The 25,797-nt window shown below is 34.6% G+C and overlaps 1 protein-coding gene across 14 annotated transcripts in view; it reads left to right on the forward strand.

Moving 5' to 3' along the window:
* DNMT2 (DNA methyltransferase-2) overlaps window positions 1-21,028 on the forward strand; it is a 183,555-nt gene extending 162,527 nt beyond the window's left edge. For 6 of the 14 annotated variants that reach the window (XR_016353762.1, XM_089791320.1, XM_089791327.1 and 3 more), the window contains 3 exons: window positions 10,275-10,382; window positions 10,491-10,555; window positions 18,144-18,810. Coding sequence is in view for 10 of the 14 variants with exons in the window: in XM_089791320.1 (XP_089647446.1) it covers window positions 10,275-10,382; window positions 10,491-10,555; window positions 18,144-18,216 (246 nt within the window). In the remaining 4 variants the exon portion in view is untranslated. Of the gene's footprint in view, window positions 1-10,274; window positions 10,383-10,490; window positions 10,556-18,143; window positions 19,106-20,985 lie in introns of those variants that run through there. The other 8 variants (XM_089791326.1, XM_089791322.1, XM_089791324.1 and 5 more) reach the window with 6 other exon arrangements.
* Window positions 21,029-25,797: the final 4,769 nt, after the last annotated feature.

Consider the following 25,797-nt stretch of genomic DNA (forward strand, 5'->3'; position numbering starts at 1 on the left):
GGGGATGCACGACCCCAATTGGTGAGGGGCAAAAGTGATCAAAGTAGAAGCCCTCTTGAAACACCTATAGACTGGTGTCCTGGAGTGTATGGATTGCCCTCATGTGGGAACTTAAGACATTTGTGGACTACCAATGGGACCACTCTTATGGAGGTCAGCCAATGGATACACAACTTAATCCAAAAGAGGTTCGATTCAAGGATTATGATGAAGATGGTTAAAATAGCCTTAGGCCCCACCTAAATGCTCAAGGTGGTTGATCCCAAGGGGTGGGAAGGACATTTTGTTATGAGTGCAGATGATGACATCACATTCATCATATTTCCTGCGATTTAGGCCATTGACAAAGAGAGCCTCCTTTGAGTGTGTAGAGAGATGGGTGTGATAGTCACCATGGTTTTGATGTAACTATCACAAGGCCTTGAATGGTTTAGCTTTGTTCATGTCGGGTTCACCAAAATGTGGGGAAGAAAATAATGCACCAATCTTAGAGGCTAACTAGGACCTTTAAGGGATACATGATTCCCTTCAAACCACCTCAATAAGCCGACTAAGAGTGTCAAGCAAATCAGACCTCAATGATTAAGGTAGTCCTTGGTTTCATGCAAATGTTTGATGAAGGGTTTTAGATTGATTGATTTAAGACGAAGTGTATGAGAATTGATCAAAGATTAATTAAATGTGAGTATGAATTTGTTTAAGTAATGTGCAACTTAAATAATTGTGAATTATGAGTGCAAATGAGATAAGTAAAATGATCGAGTTACAAGAACCAAAAGAGATGGTGATAAGGCTTAAGACCTAAGCTCCGTAAGTTCATTGCCATGGAAAAAAGCACGAACTAATGGACACCATCATGACGCACGGGCATCTCGTATGAATAGAGTATGAACGAGCTAAAACGGGACAAATGAATGATAACAAAATATAAAGCTAAACTAATATGGCAAATATAATTGAATAGATTGTGCGAAGTGACTAAAACTATTCTAGATATATTAAATTAGTTTATTCACAATAAACTAAACAAATCACATGTTTTGTGATAAAATGAAATAAATAAGGGAGGATGGAGAGTTGATACCCATTTTGATGTTTAATAATGCAATCTGTGTGAAGTCTTTGAATCCACCAACAGAGCCTACACACAAACAAGAGGAAAATGGTTGTCGCTGTTTGAGAGACTTGCTATAGTCTATCAAACCTCTGCTCTGGTGTTTGGACCTCCCTGGACAACCTTTAGACACGTTACGATTGGTGGTAGATATGAATGCAATGGAGAAGACTTGCAATGGTATGAAGATACGAATTCAAAAGTGGGATATGGAGTGATAGAACAATGGACAAGATGCTGGAATAGATTACAAGAGTGCTCAAGAAGATTGAGTGAGTAAGCAAAAAGCCAAAGAGAGAGCAAATGCATGCAAGGAAGTGTTTTTTGATAAATCATATGGAATCTGCGCTAGAAAAACCATTAGTCCGAGAGGTACAACTGCACGCTTGATGGACTAATCGCCAACAAGCATAGATAGGTCAATCTATTGGTGCAACGACAACCCTAGCTTGTAACAAGTGGAATCAAAGCTTGCTTACAGGTTTGAATCTCCTCCGGTAATGCTGAGGGGGGGATTGTTAGATTAACTGACAACATTTCCCTTTGGCATTAGTGACATGGCTTAACTGCCTCTTCTATTGTATAATTCTAGAGGTTGTATCAGGCACTAACTAGGTCGATCTTTGGGTGCAATGGCAACCTTATCTTGTAACAAGGGTTGTAGGCTTGTAGCACTCAAATGGCTCTCTACAGGTTTACAAATACATGAATGGATGTGTGCCACATAAATGTCTTCGCGACTCACATGTGTCTGAGGCTGCTAAGCTTTATTACATGGTGCAGGGATTGTTGGACTAATTGCCAACATTCCCCTTTGGGATTCTTGGCATGGCTTAATTGCCCCTTGTGTTCTACAAGTCTAGTGCTTGTGTTGTATCAAGCATTGACATGTCAATATTTTGGTGCAACAACCACCCTAGCTTGTAACAAGGGTCGTAGGTTTGTAACATTTAAATGGCTCTCTGCACGTTTGTAGATACATGAATGAGAGCATGTCGTGCGGTCATCTCCGCAATGCATGTGTTTGAGGCTGCCATGGCTTCCTTAAGTGGTGTTTTGGCTGAATGGTGAGTTGGCATAATAGCATTCATGAATGATGGTGACGGATTTTTTGTCCTATTCCTAAGAGGACAAAATGCGAGAATGACATTTGCATAGGGGTGTAAATTTTTATGCCATTGCACATGAATTCAATGATCTTTGGAGGAGGCAAGGAGTATGCTATTGTCAGAAAGAACAACTTTCAAATTTCACTTGATCGGAGAGATTTGATCTTTCTCAATGTGTACTTTGTCTTAGGTATGAAGCTCAATCTACTATTAGTTAGTTAAATTATGCTTCATTCTTCGCAACCGGATGTCAGATTTAGTTTGCACAATTGCAACATTGTCGATATAGTCTCAACCTACAATTTTGGTAGGTCTTGAGCATCATGGTCTTTATAGACTCATTCATATAGGTGATTCTTGCGAGTAGGCCATGGCTGCTAGAAGTACTTTCATCAGCAATATTTGGTCTCAACTATATGGGTATTTGATACTTACTATCCCTCTCTCTGTTGGTTCGTGAGAGTGGTTTTTGGATTGCTTGTGATTTAGGCTCATAATCATGGTGTTTGCAGAGCTTGTAAGGTTGGCAAGCAACATTGGACTTTGTTTTTAGATGGTTATGCTTGCAGGGCATCCAAGGTCTTTAAGTTGGTTAATGCACATATCTATGGACCCATGAACACTCCATCAATTATTTAATGCCAATATTCTGTTATTTGTTGATAATTTCAGCAGAAAAATGTGGGCATATTTTCTTCAGCATAAATTAGAGGTGTTCAACACGTTTCAAAAGTTTCTTCATAGCAAAGTCCTATATCGTTTGAAAGTGATCTTTGGCTATCAATGATATCATTTAGAATTATGGACATCTTATGAAACTTGTGGCTAGTGTTAATTTTGGTGTGGTATTTTCTTTTTCCTTCTTATTACTGATTTCTTTGTGACAAGGAAGGACCCTTAGTCCTTACCTTGTCTTCTTTCTTGTTTTGTTTCTGGCTTTTGTTTCTTCTCAGTCACCATTTGGTGCTTCTACTTTGACAAGCTCTTCTGTTTGTATGCTCAATCCCATAAACCTTGTTAGTTTTTTGTGGACATTAATATTATCTTATCTTATCTTAAGAGAAACACTCAGCTTCTTATTGTTTACATGTTTCTTCCTAAAATTTTCTTCTGAGATCTAATTACTTCCTTAACTTTTGTTGCTTCCTTATTTTGAACATTCAAACTCATAATTATTTCTTTTTGATTCATTGAGTGATTTGTTCTCATGTGTTCTTCTTGATATAGGTGCTTGTAGTTTGAATTCTTCCTCCTTAGCCTCTGAATCTCATCTATAGTCCAACAAAGTTCTTTAAAGTTGTCTTTATTGTCATCTCTATTATCAAATTTGATCTTAACTTCATGTGCATGCTGGTTATCTTTGTCGTTGTTTTCAATGTTATTGTCTTCTTTCTCAAATGTGATATCAAAAACATTTCTTCTCTATAGTTGTCCCAGTCGCTTTGATTGGAGGAACTATCATCCTGAAATCATAGTGGGTTTCCATGAGTGTTATTAACTATCCTTTTTATTGTCTTTATTGTTTTTGTAAATGTATTTGTTCTGCTGACTTGGATAAGGCTTATCTTCATTCTCATTATGACTTTCTCTTAAATATTTATAGTATTTGTTCTCCTTCCTTGGATAAGACTTATCTTCATTACCACTTTCTCTTAAATATTTACAATCCTCGATAAATTATCCAACTTCTCCATAGTTGAAGCACTTGAACGACAATTTTACTCTGTTCCTTCATAATTTTTGAACAAAACGAGCTTTCTCATCACCTACTTCTTTTAAACTCCCTCTTAGCATAGACTCTTTATTTTTTGTTAGCTTTGTGGCTTTGAATGCTGGTTACCATTTTGATGTATTATTCTCTTGGGTTCTCATCTCATATGCTGTGAGGAGTCTATGCTGCAATCGATTGAAGCTTGTTCAAGTCCTTCATTTCTTCTATTATGGACACTTTAGCATCAAATCTATAATGACATGAATGAGACAAGTTAGGGCACATGAGAGTAGAGCTGGGATGTGGTCTTTCAAGTTTAACTAAAATCATAGTTGGAGAGCTCGAACTTGTCTCAGTCTCGGTGACCTATTGTCCTTAATTTTGACATCACAAAATTGAGTCAACCCTACACAATTTCTCATGAATTGATAGGTATAGCCTCTTTGTTTAACCTATTGATAAAGCGACACTAAGGCAATTCATTATCCTTGAATTTTACCCTATATAACTTTATACATGTGTTTCTTTTAAAGGTTTCCATAAAGTTTAATCCCCAATGTTTACAAGGAAGAATTTTTCTTCTCTAATTGTAGACGCATGTTTTTTGGTAAACTTTCATGTCTTTTATGTGTTTTTTTTGCTTGTAAACACTTTTCAGTCTTGTTTTTCCCATACAATAACAACCCTTGCAATCTTACTCATTTCAAGCTAACTTAGACATCAAATGGAGTTGCCTAGCTCAAGTTATGAAGGAAAAGGTGGGTTTTTTCAAGGCGACAACATGTTTTGATTAAAAAACCTCAAAAAGTGGGCTTTCTATTTATTGGCAATTGCACAAAATAACATTATATTTAATATTTAAAGTGGATTTTTCAAAAGTGCTAGACGAATGGAAGAATAGGTCTTCAAATATTCAAGAAATAATGAACGTAGGAAATCCACCATGGATTTTGGAAGAAAATTCCTGTTTAAGCCATGAGCTATACAAAGATCTATTGAAAACCAAGCCCTAGTAACGGAGTGAGAACAAACATATTGAGTAAACCCATCAGCAACAAATACAAACTCAAAATTTAGAAAAAAGGCCAAGAAATGCAGAAAATAGGCCAATAACCACAAAGAGGCTTAAAAATGGTGTTTAGAAGCCAAAAAATGGCATTTCAAAAGTGTTATTGTTTTTGGTAGGTTCAGTCAGATAAACCTATGAGTCTGCTATATATATTTAATTAATATCATGTGATATATAATAAATATATATTGATAGAAATCAATATAATAACGATTCATGGAAATTAGTTATGTAATAAATAATAAAATTTTAAGTGTCATTATATTAATTGCATAATAATGAATAGACTGTCTTTGATGAAGGGCCGCTCTGATACCGCTTGATGAGGGCACAACCCAATACAAAATGAACATAACAGGAAAAGGGGAAAATTATTATTAGAACTGATATGCTATTACATTCAGTACAATGAAAATAAACTCAATAACGTGCCCTAGGGTTACAATGTTGTTTGATTCTGGAGAAAAACACTCCTCACAGTACCCTCTCCCAAACTCGTTTACAATGCCAGAAATGACCTTAAGTAACCCAAATTAGGTTTAGGGTCAGGAATATATTCTAGAATATGCCATTTGGCATCCACTGCCAAAACAAAAGGTTCTAGAAAACACGTTAGAAGTCGGTGTAAAATTTGAAGAATTTAAAAATGGTAGTTCAACTTCTGGGAGGCATAACTTTTGATCCAAGACTTCAATTGACGAACTGTTTACATTTTCGGAAAGCTCTCCAAGCGCTCTATAGCGCTCTTTCAAGCCCGTATGAGGCCGTTTAGTGCCTCAAATCTGACTTTGAAGCGCTCTTAGGGGGTCTCTAGGCAACTTAAAACTGCAATAACTTTCAAACTATAAAGCCTTTTGACTTGATTCTTTTTTTGGAGTACTTTAAATTACAAGTATAAACATCTCTTACAATTACACCCTCTAACTCATCATAATTATGGCTCATTTACAAAATAACCTATTTTCTGCATTGGCACATATCCCAAGGTGCTCAAAAACACTAACCCAGAAAACCAATAGTGGAACTATGAGTGTTGGAATCTCTATTTGACCCAAATGGGTATCCAAAAATAAAAAGACATTAAACAGAAACTAACACTAAGCATATTTTTGGGTGATACAGGATTGCCCTTACACCATTGGATGCTCCTGCATCATTCTCTTCTTGGCTCATTCTTAGAATCTCATTGTAAATACAAGAGATCGCTGCCTTTGGAAAACGCAAAAACCATAGGTAGTGCTGTTGCATTTGTAGTAAATTTAACATGTTACCAGAAGAAACAAGAATCATATTTGGAGGTTTTTTATTTGATGTAAATTCTTGTTGTATAGATACAACAATTGTGGTTGAAATGGAAGTGCAACGATCATCTAGTTTAGTATGCTTAATAAGGTTTATGTCTAGCAAGTTGTATACATAGATCGAATATTGTTGATAGTGAAAAATTGGAGAAGATAGTGATGAAGTTTCCGTTCAAACAAGACATATACAATCATATGTCATTCAAAACTCATATACAAGCTTGGCATTCAAAACTCATATACAATCATGACATTGAAACTAAGCAACAATTAAATTATTAAAATGATAAATAACAACATAAAGAAAAAGAATGGAAACCAACGTTTGAATCTGTGGGAGGTGAACATTTGAATTATACAAATAGAAGATGTAGTCAAAGCTATTTGATATTGCAGAAATTAGAAGGGTGATAATCTATAGAGTGACCATTCCATTTAGAGAATGAGGGTATTGGACGTTTGATGCACATCGACATGCTCAAAGATCAAGGTGTCTGCAATGCAAAGATCTTTGGCCAAACAACACCCTATGAGATTTTACTCTCCTTGATGGGTAATATGAACCATCGAAAAATGTTTGTGACAAATCATTTTTTTTAAAAGAGCGAAACACGCAAGTGAAATGACTCCATCGTTTAATCCAAGCCATTGTACATGGAGAAAGGTGTAAGTTGAAATGTCTCTGTGTACGTTACCATAGAAGCTAGCAAACTATTTTGAATCCCCTCTAATTCCTTGCAAAATAGCCACAGGGAAACCACTAAATAGGCAAAGACTAGAAGAGATTTTAAGGAAATTAAAGGAGGTTGATCTTTATTAGTTTGACTCGTCCGATGCACCTACGTGGATTCCATCACGTCAGAGGAGATCCTTTACAATCCAGGGTGATATAGGAAGGAAAGTAGTCAATAAGTAAAATTGCCACCGTGGCAAGTATGAGGGGGAAATTATTAATTTTGGGTGGTAAAGGATGTATGGGCCAGCCTCTGTGATTGCACACAACTTATACAAAGAGGGGTCAAGAATATCCAACAATAATGATGATTATGTCTAACTATTAAAACTAATAATATTAAACTATTGCATTGAGAAGATAGTAAGTAATTAGAAAGGTGTGGTTATAATTGAGAGAAGATATAATTTATTTATAAAGAGGCATGATTTTTTGAAAATTCATCACCATCATGTGAAAAGTTAGAATAAAGATATAAAACTATAAGTGAATCAAAAGGAAGTGAGAAAATGAGGAGTGAGTGGAAGATAGCAAAATATAGATGTATGTGAAGTAGAGTCTTGATGAGGAGGAACTCTCTTACACTAAAAAATAGTCTCAAATCCTAAGGGGATACATCATTCTAGCATCATTCTTCAACTACAAGAGAAGTATTTTTTGATTACTATATCTCGTCAACTACCTTTATTTATATTTTTGTAGGTAACCTCTTATTTGTATTTCTATGCGCACTATAAGAGATATTTCCCTTGATTTTTTTAATCTCTCTTGGGATTCTCTTGCAACAAGAAAAAGATTGATATCAGATTCAAAGGGACTCTGACACTTCATCAAAGGCAACTTTTTATGAGGTCAAAAAAGTTGATATCAGATTCAGACGGAGTTTGACTTAATGTAAACTATTGATGTCATCTGTGGGATTGCATGGTTTTAATGGGTTTGCCCCCTGTCTACATCATAAGGAAGTGGCGACTTGCAAATGATTATCACTTGTATCTATAGAAGTTATTGGAAGGTGATAATCTTACAATAACTTAAATCTTCTATTATGATAGATATCTTATGATATGTCTAAGCAGATCATGATAGATTATATCTTGCATGGTCGATTAAGTTCCGTAAACAGACCATGAATATTCCTATGGTAAGTATCATTCAAGATACCTTATACATATACCTTATGAACTTTTTTGAGTACTTGGTGAATGTCATGCAACTTGATGTTCAGGATGCCATTGGTTAGAGTACTTGGTGTGCATCATGCAACTTGTTCAGGAGGCCATTAATCAAATTACGTGGTGAATATTTTACAAATTGACATTCATGAGGCCATTACTCAAATATTTGATGAATATCACGCGACTTCATATTCTAAAGCCACTACTCCTGATATTATGAGATGATATCTAATGGTGAATATCTTTTGATCAAAAATATTCTTAAACATGTCATCTTTGATATTACACTGAGGTAATATCAAATTTATGTGTTTAACCTCCCTAGCTATGAGGGAGTGTTATTAACATCAACGTTTCGGATCACACTCATCATCAGGATGAAAGAGCACGCAGGAGATATTGGGAGTGTTATTGTTTTTTGGTAGCTTCAGTTGGATAAAAGTGTAAGTGTAAACTATTATATATATATATATATGAGAGAGAGAGAGAGAGAGAGAGAGAGAGAGAGAGAGAGAGAGAGAGAGAGAGAGATTAATATAATAGTGATTTATGGAAATTAGTTATATATATAACTATAAAATTATAATTGTCATTTTATTAATTACATAATAATGAATAGACATGTCCCATGAAGGTTAATTTCTCTTCTTGGCTTATTCTCAATATAAAAACAAGAGACCTTCCTTCGGAAAACACATAAAGCACAAGTAGTGCTATTACATTTGCAGCAATCATTATATTAACACAAAGGCTGTAGGTTGTGGAAAGAACATGTGAGCTGAGGATGAAGCCCGAACACAGGCCGTTGTTTTCTAGACAAACAACCTAGAAAGGGTAGTATGGAAGACAAAAGCCGTCGAGAAGATAAACAACATTCGAATTGCAGATTCTTCAACAGGTTTCTCGTGGAAAAAATATTAAAAATGTGACTAAGAATTGTGGATTGGAGGCAAAGAAACAACTCAAAAAACCTTGATCACAATTTTCCAGTAGAGAAAAAACTATCGCTTAGAAAAAGAATGAATTCGTTTTTCAAAAACTAATAAAAAATTTCATTCAAAATTTCAACTTATAGCTTTGATACCATGTCTTAGTAAGTAATTGAATGAATTAAATCAAATAATCATTTATAGGAGTACAAAGATGATGTTTCTATAAAGATATGATCGTAATATATTATAATAAATAATAAATAATATATTTTGAAGATATATTCTAATATATACCTGTGGATGTGGGTAACTCTCGTCTCTCGATTACTACTGTTTACAATGGGCTGCATAGAAATTCCTTCTTTAGGTGTATTGGGCAAGCCTCTGACAATGTCCTTAAGAACTTTGATAGCCTTAGTGGTTTTCTCAGCCACCCTGTTATGGGTTTCCCAGAAATCCTTCTACTGTTACTACTGGTTGTTAGATTCTCAATTAGTTTTAGGTCATTCCCCTACTATTCATGATCACTATAGTGTTACCTCCTGCTTTCAGAATCAATATGTTTTTGATATCAATGATTTTTCAAGGGAAATTGTCCAATATGCTTTTCTAAGGGTTGAATTTTGAGTTCTTATGTTCAACTTTCACTATGTCTTTGGCTATTTCCTTTGGAACACCATTTAAAGCTACTTCACTACTCCATAATGTCCTTATAAGCAACCTTTCTCGGAGTCATTGTGGAACTCAAATTCTTATTTAATATAATTTGGGTTGGATTAAAATTAAGGCAATAAATTGGAAGTGGTTACATAGAACTAATAAGAAATTCTTCTGTCATAAAGCTTTCTTTTAATGGTTGCTTGCTGCTCATACGATGCATTATGTCCAGCAAAGATATGATATCCAACCCAAAACAAAGTTTAGAATTGTAGTACAACTATGTATAATTCATAAAATGTTTATGTTTCACCTGTGATGATGGTTACATCATTTACTTTTAGCAAACTAAAGATTATTCAATAAATTCTTATTATAATTCTGTCTCAATATTATAAGTATTTCTCGTCAATGGTAATTTTACTTCTTTACATTTTAATTGACGAAGTAAGTTGCTGCATAATCTACAGGACAATTTAAGTAACCTGCAATCAAAAACAAATGATGGGAGGCAAGGAGAGAAAATCAAGTCTGCTTTATTGGAAGAACTTGATTTGAGATATTTCACTCCTCGTGAGGTACAATTTTATGCCCATAAGAGAAAAAGAGAAATTTGTATAAGTAGATTGTTTTTACGTGCATGTTATTGATTGCCACTTATCAGTTTTTGATTCTAACCATTTCAGGTCTCTAATCTGCACTCCTTTCCAGCAGAATTTGGATTCCCAGATCATGTTAGTCTGAGGCAAAGGTGTGAACATAATTTATTTCCTGGATTGGTTGTGGCAAACTTCTTAAGTCTTCTAAATTCGATACAATAACTAAAATATCTGATAGTGCATAATTCTGTTGGCATGCATTCAGTAATCAACTAGCTATTGTTATAGCCTCAAATATGAGGACAAAATCTTCTTTTGGACCTGCATTTGATATACTCTAACAGCATATAATTCTAATAACATGAACTTTTAAGCCAAACTGAAAATAATGTCTGAAACTTACAACTGCTGACAACGACACGCACACACACATACATGTATATATACAGGTGTATATATATTAAATTGCAGCAATTGTATATCTGTTCATAAGATTTAAAGAGAGCAACCATCAAGACACAAAAACCATATTTGTTATGGTTAACCCTTTTGGGTAAAAATAATACTACACCATAAAATAGCTTTCATGACAAAGAAGGGCACCAACCCAGAGTACAGATGTGAGCACCGACTCTCAGAGAGTACTAACCATTCTCAGAGCACCAACTCCTATTAGCTGAGGGACCAACATCAATTTGAGCTTTAATTCAGAAATGCAAAACTCAATAATACTTCTCAGAGCTTCAATCCCAATCCAAAATTACACAACACCTTTTTATTCTCCAGCAGTAAATTTATCAATGAATGTAAGCTTGCAGAAGACTGAAAAACATACTGAGGTAGTGCTCATTAACCTTCCGCTAGTTAGAGCGCTCCTCCTAGTGGAAGAGCTCAAAAATATTATGTCTGGTCATTGAATCTGCCAAAAGAAGAAAAGTCAAAGAAAATTATCCTAAAAAGGAAGTTTTATTGTAAGCCCAGGTGGCATTTTATTATACACTCATTAATTGGTGGCTTCTTCTATAAGCTTTTACATAGTCATTTTCTCATTGGTTCAAAAGGCATTGTAATTTTCTTATTTGTCCGCAAGGTGGAGCTCTTTTGTAACTGGGTGGTGGGCATAGAATAATTGTTAGTGGTGGTTATGAAACTCTAATTAGGGCTGTGTTGGATTAATATTGGCACTTGATTTTAAATCAATCTTGGCCACTCATTGTATTAGGAACTGCTATAAAAGACCAAGGCCTTCTTATTTCTAACTCATTAGAGTTAGAGTAAACACTTGAATTGTTGCAAAATACTATTAATATTGCTATCCATTCATTGTGTTTGCATGGTGGATATATATGATCACTTTGGAGTATTGCATGATTCTTTATATCCTTCATTTGGATTAGAGTGTGCTTTATGTAGTTCAGATTGGATGAAAGTTATTTTGGCATTATCTGTGGCAAACTTGCTTATACCAAACCATTAGTTGCTTGCTGCTTGTAAGTAGGCCTTGTGTGGTTGAATGACATAAAATCATCAGCTTAACTTCAATTAGTACTTGCTCATCGATTTTTATCCATAGATGAAATTGATGAAATGGTGATTTGAATATCTTTTGAGTAAATCCTAGAAGATTGCACTAGGTGGGTGGAGTTGATGACAAGATCACATTAGTAGAGTTGTGAAGATATCCTCAAGACCTTGCATCATAGGATAGAAGTAGAAAGTAATTTAGATTAGTAAGCTGAAGTTGAACAAGTTGGATTTTGCCATTAATTCCACCCACCTAGTGCAATTTTTTTAGGTTTACTCAAAAGATATTCAAATTACTACCATTTCACCAATTCAATCTATGGATGTAAAGCAATGAGCAAGTACTAATTGAAGTTAAGCTAATGATTTTATGTCATTCGACTATGCAAGGTGTACTAACAAGCAGAAAGCAGCTAGTGGTTTGGTTAAGCAAGTTCACCGAAGATAATCCCTCAATAACTTTCATCCAATTTAAATTGCTTAAAAAAATTCTAATCCAGGTGAAGGATGAAAAGAATCATGCAATACTACAAACTGATCATAAATACCCACCATGCAAACACAATAATAAATTGCTGAGTTGATGACAAGATCACACTAGTAGAGTTACGAAGATACCCTCAAGCCCTTGCATCTTAGGATAGTGAAGAGAATGTAATTTGGATTCGTAAGCTTATTTTCATTTCATATTGTGAAGCCATATCATTCAAGGTCTAGTTGACATAATCTTAGTGAACTAGTGTAAGTCCTGTTGTCTTACATTTTGTCACCACAAAATGTTGGTAATAGCACGAAACTTTTTCAAGCTTAGTTTTGCATTTTTCTGAGTGTAGTTCGTTATTTAATTGGTTAGTATTGATCAACCAATCAGTACCAATTGATATAATGAATCCTTTTACTGAAGGCCTTTATCTAGTCTTTTTCGTTTTGCTTTCTGTCGAGCCTTTGCTTGATTTGTGAAACCTTCATCGTCCATTCTTTGTTTTTGAGTTCACGTTTGTTTTTTTTTAATCCTTTGGTTTTGCTCATGTCATGCCTTTCGTTTTTCCCTTTAATTCGGTCTAACCTAGAGGTCAATTGGAATTGTCAATCAAGAGATATGTCCATTTTAGTGCTTCAAAAGTGGACCTTATGGGTGCAACAGCATGAATTAAAAATATGATGTTATATTTTCAATTTGATTTTCACTTTCTGAAAAATATAACTTATATTCACTTTTTGTTATGTTTTAAAGTTACTTTAACTTTAAATTTTTAACTTAAAGTGACCAAAGTGCATTTTATGTTATAATTTTAAATTAAGTTACTTTTTAATTTTTCAGTTAAAGTAACTATATAACTATATAGTTTCAATTTAACTTTTGGTTTTAAAAATCAAATGTTTATTTAAATGTTACTTTTAAATGATGTTTATATGTTATATTTCTAAATATGATAAATAAATATTGTTTATGGCCCATTTTGTAACATTCTTATAATTTTAAGTGAATTATATAACTTGAAGTCTTCATAAGTGGACATTTTATTTGCAATAGCATGTAAATCCCATCAAAAGTTGACTTTTTACATGTCACTGCATATAAAGTTTACTTTGGTGGACCTTTTTGATGTCATTACATCAAAAGGTTATTATAAGTGGACCTTTTTGATGCTATTGCATCAAAAGTTTAGTTTTTATGCTTTTACATCTTAAAAGTGAGATGCATTTTAAAACATGCTTCCTCCCCCAAAAGGTCCGTTTTTCTTATGAGCATATTTTAAAACATGTAATGGCACCCAAAAAGTATGATTTTGACGAGATGCACATTTAAAAATATGTAAGTGACCCAAAAAGGTCCAATTTTGGAGAAAGACATGTTTTGATATATACATTGACCCTCCAAAAGTTCGTTTTTGAAGAACATGCTCTTGCCCTCAAAAAACCCAATTTTGATCATAACTTGAGATTTACTTGATGGTTTTGCATGAGATTTTCTCCAATAGGGTCGTTTTCGCTTGGCCATGGATTGTCCAACATTGAAAATGGATTTATCTTGCTAAAATACAATTTTTCAAACTCCTTCCAAGGGTAAGTTTTTGGAAAAATCTTCAAATAAAACCATTTTGAGTTATTTAAATCACATTTTTGCAAGGAAAAGAGAAATTTTGGCATCTTCAATCATTTGCAATACATCTTGGCTCACATTTTTGCACATAGAAGCCAAAAATGAATTCATTTCATACCTTTTATAAATCATGTTTTTGCGAAAAATGCCTAGAAAATTGGGGTTTTTATCCACCATTTTGCATTTTGGGGTCTTGTTTTTGCATTTTGATCCATGTATATGCATTTGGGGAAGTTTTTGCATTCACAAGTCAAAAATGACTCAAAAACATAAATTTTTTTGGCCACGTTTTTGCAAAAACGGCCTAGATTTTTGCATAAAAAACTCATGTTTTTTTTCAAAAAACTCAAAAAAATGCATTTCCAACCCATACCTTTGATCAAGAGGGATTGTTTTGAGTTTTAAATGCATGATATTGTCTCTGGAGGCCATGTATTTGGCACTTTCATGTCAAATTTGACCCTTCATTGCTCATTAATTTTTGTTAAATGAAAGTATGAAAAAAGTCAAAAAGTTGTTTGAAATTCTATGATTCTTGCTATTTTGGCTCTTTAACCTCCAAGTAAATGGACATTTTCAAACATGCTTATCAATTCATGCATATCTATTTATTTCCATGCATATTTCAGCTTGAAATTGCACATTTGTTGATATATATGTCATGAAAAGTGCATTTTTCCCTTAAAAAATGATGAAAACTCTCATTTTCACACTTTTGGAATTTCCCTAAACTCGAAATTCGAATTTAAATGATGAAGTGCGTTGCATCTTGACATGTTTGAGTCTTTTGCCAAAGGCATGTGTTTGTTTTTTGCTTGTTTTTGTGCTTTGTGCTTGCTTGTTGGTTTTCTCCACTTTGGAGAAGTTACAGGTTCTTTCCCAAGAACTTGTTTTTGCTTCACTTCATGCAAAAGCATCATCACATTTCACTTTTGTTTTTCATGTCACAACACATCGCATCTCATTTGACAAATGCAATTACATGTTTTCCATCTCATTCGCCATCCGCACATGCATGTAATCCCATTTTCCGCTTCCATTTCCATCTTTCCATATGTATTTGCACCTTCATGAGCAAATACATGTTTTCACATTTTTCCATGCTTTCCATCTCATCCTTCATCCCTTGTTACATGTTGCAGTTACATGTAATTTTTTTTCATGCAATAACGTCTTGAAGACCCTAGTTTTAAAAAAAAATCAGCAATCTCCATTTGCACGCATTCTCATGCGCCAAGCACTTCACTTTTAAAAAAAAGGGGTAAAGGTGTTGATGGAATGTTGTTCTGAGTTTACATCCAGACATCGTCAAGAAAGTTTTCAAATTGTCAAAGACTCTAGTTTGTGCTGATCTACAAAGGAGAATTCACGACAACTTGAGCGAGAAAAGATGGATCACATCAAGTTTCCACATGATAACGGATAATTCATCACAGTCAGAGGTTATCAAAAGATGCAACACCATGGTTATCAAAGTGAATGCGGTTGTACAAAGTACAGGAACTTCGGATCCCATGATCATCCGGGATTGCATCGTCAAGTACAAGCCCCTTTAGGATTGTTTCCTTCTCTTTCGTCTTCTTCTTCTTTCATGTTTGTAGTTGGAGAGGATGCATTGCATGAAGATGTGTAATTACATGTAATGCGAGTTACATGTGTATGTAAAATATGTAATGCTACTTGCACGTACAGATGCATGTAATCCTATATTTTTTCTTTTAGTTAGACTAGGTCAAAGTTAGTTGAGTTGCTCCCAATTTTTCCTCCACCTTTTTCTCAATTCTTGTGCCTATATAAAGGAGTGCCCACTCATTGTAAAAATCATCTTTTGTTGTATGTAAGAAAGCTCTGCTACATTTGTGCAAGCATAACTTTGATTGTGCAGTACAAAGTTGGGAGAAAAGTGAATAAAAGAAGCAATTGGATTCAAAGTTTTGACTAGAAGCAATTGTGATAGAGCAAATTAGAAGTTTTGATTGTAATTTGTGTCTATTTTCTTGATTCATGTTATTATTGTGTGTTCAATAAAAGAGCATAGTGATTTAAGAAGCAATCGAAGCCAAAGCTTTGACTGGGAGAGGTTGTGGAAATATATAGCTAGAAGCTTTGTCTATAGCTTATACTTCTTTCTTAATTCACAAAATAGTTAAGTATTCTTACTTTCAGGAGTCTTTGTGCCTTAATTGTAAAGCTTTTCATGTGGAATTAGGACCAGATTTAGAGCCAAACTGGTACATTTTCAGCTAGCCTTTGAGTAAGTGAAGGTTTATCAGTATCACTGATTCCAACTCTTGATAGAAGTGTAGTTAGAGATTCACCCTGCTCATTACTCACTCCACAAGTAAGTGGATTCTTTCTTGAAAGTTAAGAAGAATGGATACTGGTAACACCTTTTTTACAAAATCTCTCAACTTCTTGCTTACCTTGAGTTGATCCAAGGAACGGTGAGAAGGGGGAGCCTTCCCTTTAAGGTAGGAGAGACTCTATCTCACACATTGTGGCTGGTCATCCTATTTTGCGACTAGATTTTTACTCAAAACTGTTGGTTGCAAAATATCCACCCAACAAGTCCCATTGTGGTACCAGCATTTGACATTATTATCACTGAGTGAGTATTTGCCATTTGAAGGATCCTTGGAGTTGCCTTAATGATCTTTATTTGCAATCTTTAGCATGTAAGGCATCTTTGTTCAGGAGAAGGTTGAAGATTTGGTATTTCGTTCCGAATATTAATTATTCGGTTCTGCATGTTGTACTGTAATAAAACTCACATCAACAAGTGGTTATTATAGAAAAAGAGATGCATCATTTGGCATGTGACAGAAATTTTTTCTCATATCCCACTGATATAAGTGGTATCGGGTAGCTAGCAGCCTAGTCCTTTCCTTTTTAACACTATATATATGTTATGACATGACAGGTCACCTTGCCCTTTCGAAGAATGGGTTATCAGGAATGAAAGTTGTTTTGTATCTTATTTACAGTTGCAATATTTTCACAAAAAGTCTCGTCCATTTGTTTCAAATTGAGCAGTACACAGAGATCCTCGTGATAAGCTAAGATGATTGTGCTGACACACACTATTAGAACTTCTTTTCTCCTGATTCTTGTTGCAAAACCATATCAGAGGGCTGGATTTTATTGCAGCCAGCTGAGGCCTTTATTCCAGACTCTAAGAAGTCATATTCGTGACATCTTTGAGGCCATAATTGCTTGAGAGGACCACTCAATGTTGCTGGACAGACTCAATTTAGAACTGTTTGCTAATCGATCGCAGGCTATATTTTTTCCTGTTTACTTCTGTTAATATTGTATTGCATTATACTTTATATCACAGCTTATATTGTTAAATTTTCAACCAGAAATACAATAAACTGATTCATGATAAAAACCAGCCCACCCAAATAGCAACTTTATTTCAAATCTCAAAAAACAATTACATGTTTCTCAGTTTATAATTTAAAGTTTTCAATCTTAACCAAATAAATGATCATCGGAAAATATTCAATCTGATAAACAAATGAGCAGTATGCTGGAGGAACTTTGAATGTTCGGAAAAGAAAGAAACAGAGATTATCGAAGAAGGTTTCTACTCATCTCTTCACATTCACACGCTCCTGATTCATACACACTAATAAACATTAATGAGAATAGTCACTGACTTCTCAGAGAAAATGCTGTTCTCAGACAAACTGTCATGCACATGAAATTTCTGCATTCAAAGAGATGCCCAGTTTCATTATCTTGGCCACAAACTTCATTCATGCTTGCTTATTTTAGCATGTGCATAATTATGTGCATTCTAGAAAGTAACGTGAGAGAAGTTGAGAAACATGATGGCTAGGATATGAAAACTGATTAGTTGGAGAGAGACGCCAGCACAAATGCTATGTCATCTGCTGATTAGACATTACATATTGACGGTGGACAATATGACCAACAAATAAATATGTGCCAATAGAAGATGCACGGGCCGAACGGGAATAGAAAAACAGAATCACGAACATAGGAATTGGGTGAAATTAATTTGGTACACTTGATTTGTATTACTTTTGGGTAAATTTAAAAGTTCTCTACTGGTATCCTTATGCTTTTTGGGTTCTATTTTGCAGGTATGCATTGCTCGGCAACAGTCTTAGTGTTGCTGTAGTGGCACCATTATTGAAGTACCTATTCATGGATTAGACCTTCAATTTTGAGGCGGCCTTTTTTGGCAGACTGATACAGGTATTCTGACTGACTATTGTAGAGCTTGAAACAGAATTAGAGCTTCACATTATTTTGTTCCATCTACTCTCGACAGATTCAAATGGTGGCAAGAAAATGCACCATATGGACATTAAAAAAATTCCAGGGGAATGTACTTTTTGCAGACGGTATTACGGATTCGGATTTTTCATTTTCTCGTGTTAGCCTATTTTAACTATACATGGAATAGTCTATTACAGTTGTCCTGACAAGTTTATTATTGTTTACTCACATTAAACATCTTGTTTTCTTCTGAAAAAATATACACTTGTATCAATATAGAACTCTGAGGTGCACAAGACAGGAACTTATATTCACAAATGGCTATCAAAAGGAAAAAGGAAAGCTATTCAACAGCTGCAAATTACAGAGGAGATAAAGTGTACAATTAGATCGTGCTTAATTTTCCATATATGTGGAGCTTTCCAGGTGTTGCTCTTTTATTCAACTACGATACTCAATAGAATGTATTGATCATTTATTTATGGTGATGAGATGCCATGGCAATGAAGCAGAAATATGAGGTTTGAAGATTGTGTGCCCCTTTTCCTTATGATCCTTGAAAATGCATGCAATTTACCTTTTTGAAGCTTTCAGGCACAACCAATCCATTGATTTCCATCGAGGATTTCTCATTTTAGTCAACCACAACTGTTTTTCATCCGTTGTGATTCTAATTAAGCAGATGAAGAACCATAAGATTTCAATCAAGAAGAATTAAAAAGTAGACAAAACATATTTACTGTGTAGGATTGAGGGACTGCTACCTTGTTTTGGATGGATAATTTACATGTCATGGTCTAGTCTTAAATACATTTTAATCAAACTTGTGATGTCTCATGGGATACTCATTTTGGTCCAAGAGCTGCTTAGGTTGAAGTTGGGCATGGTTATCATTTAAAAAAAAATTTCTGCTGGTTTTATGTAATAAGGTCATTTAATACCATTTGGGATTATTTCGATCCATTGTGGAATGTTTTTATGACATTTTGTTACAAGATGTAAAATGATTCAAAAAGTTGTCAAATTATTGTCAAAACATGAAAACATTGTTATTTGTGTTAAGAAAGGAGTTACTAGTTAGTTGGGAAGGTAGAAAGAGTTTTAGTGTTGTTGCCTTGGTATTACACCCGGTTGACTTTTTTAATTTTTTTTTCATCATGTCAACTAAGGTTACTTGTGGGAAATAGTAGTTGCATCGCGGCTACTATGTCTTATTGTCTGTGGGTCAAGTATCCAGAATTCCTTATTTTTGAGCCTAAAATGAGCCTGTATATGCCTAACTTTGAGTTGTCAAATTTTTAGTAATTGTATAATTCCAAGGTCTCTGACTCATTCACAGCTCTGTCCAACTCTTGAAATTTTTGGAATCCAATACCTAAGTCAAACGATATGAGAGGTTTAACACAGCTTTGAAAACAAGTATTTGGAACGAAAACATTAACCTTTAAATTTGATAGAGGTTAAGGAACCTACTCCAAAACACGCAATTCCATCCCAATCCTTAACCTCTCTAACAAAAAAAAGGTGGATTAAGAAAAGCACTCTGAAAACATGTTTTGACCAAGAATTTGCCACACAAATTGGAAGGAAGCATTGAAGCAACCCTATGAGTTAAAACTCATTTGCCACCCTCAATACAACCCACATGATATTGATATTGCAAACATTGCTATGTGAGGTGTTTGACGCATTGGAAGAACAAACAAAGCATTTGAATTGTTCCGCATAATCCCTATGAGGCAATGCGTGGACATTTGTGACAACTATTTGGCATCGAAGGAGGTTTTGACATACTAAGAATGTGCATGGCACATGTTTGACACAATGTTAAATGAAGGATTGTTTCTATGGTATTCCATGCATGCTTGCGTGATCAACATGAGCACGATTATTTATTAAGTGAAGCAACTGGTTATAACTTGCACAATTTTTCCTCTATCAACTTTGTAATATCAATGTAGATCGTGAATTTCTTATCAAATGTGCAATGTGTGTGCACAATTGATTGTAATATCAACATAAATCATGATTTTTTTATCAAATGTGCAATGTGTGTGCACAATTGAATATAAGGATAATTTTTGTTAGAGGTTGCACATGCCTTTTGCCAAGACACACAACAATGAGAAATTTCTACAATGCATTGAGTCTTCATCTCATTAATTCTAAATGTGATTAACAGACTCAAGCATTGAAAGATATTTGAAAAACTCCTTATTCAAATCAAAGCGTGTGTTGATATTATAATAGCATGGAAAATATTTGACTAAATGCCTCATTTGAAGATAGAGGCAATGAGCATGGATAGCTATTTTGTCTTTATATGTGCCAAATGTTAGAAAATAAAGAAGTGCATAAGAGGAGTTCACAATCTTTGTCAATGCATTTGCATGCCTTTCCGATAAAATGAAATCTTTGCAGTAGGATGGGTTGCAGATGATTCATTCGGCCAAATTCATCAAATAGAGTCTATTAAACATTCATGGTGGAAGATGATAGTGCAAGTAAAAAAAAAGATAAGAGGGGTCAATGATTCCAAATTATGAGTACTAGAGTCTCTTAGTATTGGTTCCAAATGAAAACATCCTCTTTACCAATGTAGATAGGAATTAACATCTTATTCAAAGTAAGAGATATTTGAAAGCATCGTGGTCAGAAACTCAACAAAACATATCACTAACAACTGCTTGCTTCAATATGTAGGTAAAACATGTGAGAATACAGGAGGGTGAAGAACAAATACACGTGGAGGAATTGCCGAAAACGAGTTCCTCTTACCACATAGACAATATGGGAGCTCCTAAATATAATGCAAGCATGTCTTGAAGCATATGTCATAGATCACTTTAGTATGATCTAACTGCTATAAATCCCTTGAAGATTGATTTTAAGCTGAAGGTTGATTTCAAGATGGATGGAAAGGTTGAAGGAAATTGTACATGTAGATACTTGGTTAATACATTATAAGTATTATCAGGGATGATTGAAATGAAAGACATTCCAAGAATATGGAATAGCGTAAAATATCAATTATTTCTACTAATAATGTTTTCTATTTTGTAGATTTGAAGACAAATTTTCCATTAGGTTGAAAAGTTTGTGATCTGACATTTTGACACACCCAATACGTCGTCATTCATGTAACATGAAAGTTTTAATTTCCTATCTCTATAAATAGTGACTTCATTCACTTTGGGTTAGTTTTACAAAGGTAAATTAATCGACCCTCTTTGCGCAAAATTATGAGGTTAATCAACCTCTCCTAAAACATGTAAAAGGGAGTTATTTTGCAAAGCCTGTAAGTATAAAGCAGTTTATAATGCAAAAGGGGGGAGAGCTTTTGCAAAGGGGAAATGCTGGATAAATTGGTGAAGAGACTATTTGATTTGCATTATACACCCAATGTTCTTGAACTTGTATATTTTCAAGAAAATAATAAAGAACTCATTTAGTCGTATGTCTTGAATGTGTTCATTGTTTATTGAATCGCTTACTTGTCGTATGTTGAGTCAGTGATCTCTTGTGTGATGATGCAATCCAATAGACTTCTTCTTTGACAAAACGTATTCATTTCATGGTATCTTTTTGTGAATATATCAAAATAGAATATCTTTTCATATGACAATGTTTGTCATTCATATTTTGTCATCATTACAATTACCTTCTTGAAATCTCCTCGTTATGAGTTACCGACTGTGGAAGTCCCTTTCAGTATGCGTTCTGCTGTTCACTTTATTTAGTTTTATGCTTTCTATCCTTTTGTTCTTTTAAGTGAAGACTACACAAATATACAAATACTCACATCATATGAGGGAGCTGCCTCTCTCAAATGTAGAGGAGGATTTCAAGCTAATTGTGAATAGTTGCAGTCTCTTCAACTATATGCACAACTGTCATTGCACATTGGGCAAACAAAGTCAATTGTAGAGATAATTGCACAGTGAAAAATCTGTTTACCAACATTTTTGTGGCGACACTGTTGGGGAACATAAGAACAAAGGAAACTATACATTGCTTCTCAGAAACCTTGCACTACCTTCCCCAAAATGAAGGTTAGCGACTTTGTCTAAAAAGATTTAATATCAGGGATTCTATCAGAAGGTGTGAATTCAAAATCATGGTTTGGTACAAAGGGAAAGTTGCAAGTGACAGTGATAGTGATAGTGACAGTAGCAGTGGCAGTGGCAGTGAATATTATGCATGCCAAACAAGCAAGATCTTGATGAAAACATATAGGTGGATTTCATGAAGGAATTTTATGGTGGTGCACAACTTGACTAAGGAAAGATTCATCCATATTTACTTTATACTTACAAAAGATCGATGAAGACAATGGTAAAGATAATTAGTTTCTCTCTCACAAGCCAAAGTCATTATCAGAAACAAGTTCTACATTCGCACGTAAAGAAGACTTTGTTCATACCAATGATTCATTTGAATCAAGGTTGGATAATTGGTGGTCAATGCTTTAGATGATGAATTCCTATGTGGAGAAGATGTTCATATTCATTCATCATTAGTAGTTGAAGAGGATATAAACTTTGATGAAATTCAAGGTATGAACTTATCTATTCATCCTTATGGTGTGTCACTAAGTAATGAGATTCATGATGATATTGTGGAAGATGAGGAAAAGAGGAAAAAATATGTATATCATCCTAAGTTAGTAGAATGTTTCCCATTGAAAAGGCTGCAAACTATGCATCATAACACTGAAAGTCATCTTGTCCGTGAAGGTGAAGATAATGGAGATGACATAAGAATTTCTTGTAGAAAGGAGATGATGAGAGACACAACTTCATTACAACTTGATAAGGAATGTATTGGTATGGATGCTATTTGTATCCAAAGGGTTGATCAGTTCCATGAAAGCATTACTTCTGATCATTGCCCTGGTAGTTTAGACAATGGATTTTCTAATAGTGAATTATCCTTGTAAACATTGCCATTGTCAAATGAGATCATACATACGATGAGATGGTTTCTCATGAGGTTATTAAAATAGTAGATGACAAGGTGATTGGATCAAGTAAGGGAATTCATACTTTATTATCTCATTGACAGGGATCAGCAGAAAACATTGTGATGACATCTCACATTGCAAAAGTATTGGGCCTTGAAGAAATGTGTCGTGATCATATAAATGAAAAATGTGAAGATGAAAGTTTTGATAATGGTGCTCTTTTAAAAGAATGTCCTTTGCATGAATACCAACCAATGATCAATGCTTCTGGTCAGATGGACTTATTAGAGGATCTATACACCAAATGGGAAAAAAATGATTGTCCTTCTTATGAATATGGTCTTATAGATGTTTGAGTGGGAGAAGAGAAAGAAATGCATCATGAGAAAATTAGGTTTGATAGGGAGGCACATTCAGAGTGGAATCATTATATAAAGGGTTCACCTACTAGCATGCCCATAGGAGAAAATGAGTGCCTAGTATTAGAAACAATTCTAGTGCTTAACAATGATCAAACACATGAATTCTAAGAAGAGGACTTCCCAAATGGAGAAAAAGATCATGATCGCATCATGAAGTTAGTACTCAACTTATTAAAAAAGAAGTCAATGACAACATGCAAAGGGAAGTTGAGTTGATTCTAGATTCAGGTGGTTTTGATGAACAATGGTTGTTTGGATTTTTCAATTCACTCTGGGAAGTTGCACATACTAGGAATTTGTAAGAAGTGAGCCTACAATTGGTTCACAAGTACTCTAGGGTTTCCATATGTTATCTTGCCATGGCATTTATTTTCCTCTTGTAGTCAATGGGTTTACACGATCCACTAGAGTCTCTTCGAGGTAGCAATCACCTATGATGTAGATATTCTAATAAACAATTTTTGGTTGTGTCCTATTTTTGGCTTGTCTCTATTTCTCTAGTTAGTCCCCTTTGTTGTTTCCGTTTGGGTGACTTTATAGCCCTTTGATAAAGCACTGCCTTCTCTTACCTCTGGGTTCACTTTGCATTCTTCATAGTCCTTGTCCCTAGTCAGAGCCAATGGTTGCCTTGGTATTAAATTCGATCCACTTTTTTTTTTATCATGTCAACTAAGGTTGCTTGTGGGAAATAGTAGTTGCATTGTGGCTAATGTCCTATTGTGCTTATGGGTCAAGTATCCAAAATTCCTTAATTTTTAGCATAAAATGAGCTAGAACATGCCTAACATAGTGTTAAAATGGCCACACATTTATCAACTTTTTTAAAGTTATTTTATAATTCCAATGTATCTAGCTCGTTCACAGTTCCGTCCAACACTTCAGATTTTGGGAATCTTATGCTTGAGTCAATAGTTACGAGAGGTTTGAAAAAGCTTTGAAAACACGTATTTGCAATCAAAACATTAACCTTTAATATCGAAAGAGGTTAAGGAACCTATCCCAAAACACCTAATTCCAACCCAATCCTTAACCTCTCTAACAAAAAAAAAGAGGCCTAAAGTTGCACTTTGAAAACGTGTTTTAACCAAGAATTTTAACGTTTTAAAAAGGAGATGATGAGAGAAAGTCTAAAAATCTCTTGTGAATCAAATTCTTGACCTTCTCCCAATAAAAGAAAAGGAGGTTAATGAACTCAAATAAAAGTTAGTTATCCAGTGCAAATGATCCAACCATAAACATTTCAGTCTGAAGATCCCAAAAGTGGCATCATAAGGGAGCGAAAGAATCCGATTTGGCCTTGCATAATCCTGTGATATTATCAGCAAGGAAAAAAAAGAAATTCTTACCAAGATTATTGGCTGGCGTCATAACTACATCGTTATCATTTTAACATGTATTATTCAAAGAGAAAACAAGTAATATTGGTACCGAGTATGACATGTTATCAAGGCGACATATAATGCACTCAAATAATGGAATCACAAGCAGAGCACAATGATGTTTTGTTCAAATAGCTCAAGGAAACACCATCTATAGGGAATGCTCAATGCAATTTTGCCACTCATGAGAACATTTTTCCTAAAACCGTGCTCAATGTATCTTTCATAATGGGAGTCTTGAGTAAATGCAAAGCTATATATGGAAAACGATTTTAAATCTGACAAAGGGCAATTAGATAATCACCTGTGGATAAAAAAAAGATGAATATGATGATTGATGATTTTAAAGCCGGCCTTTTGAATGTTTTACGATGATTGTTGGTCATGTGGAAATACACAAATTACACAAACTATTTGAAATAATACCTCTACCGCAAAGGAACCACGCAGTCTTTATGAGGATGGTACAAAATATTATATGTAAGGCATATTGAGTATGAATATATATTCATGGCACACAGTATGGAAGGGAGCATTGAAGCAACCCTACGAGTTAAACTCATTTTCCACCCTCAATACACAACCCGCATGATATTGATATTGCAAACACTCCTACGTGAGGTATTTGAAACATTGGAAGAACACACACAGCATGGGAATTGTTCAGCATAATTCCTATGGGGCAATGCGTGGACAATTTGGTAAAGGTATTTAGCATCGAAAGAAGTTTCTACACAATGTGAAATGCAGG

Source organism: Cupressus sempervirens, chromosome 7 (genome assembly GCF_028749045.1).
Source record: "Cupressus sempervirens isolate cs-2001-9-10 chromosome 7, ASM2874904v1, whole genome shotgun sequence".
NCBI classification, from domain to species: domain Eukaryota; kingdom Viridiplantae; phylum Streptophyta; class Pinopsida; order Cupressales; family Cupressaceae; genus Cupressus; species Cupressus sempervirens.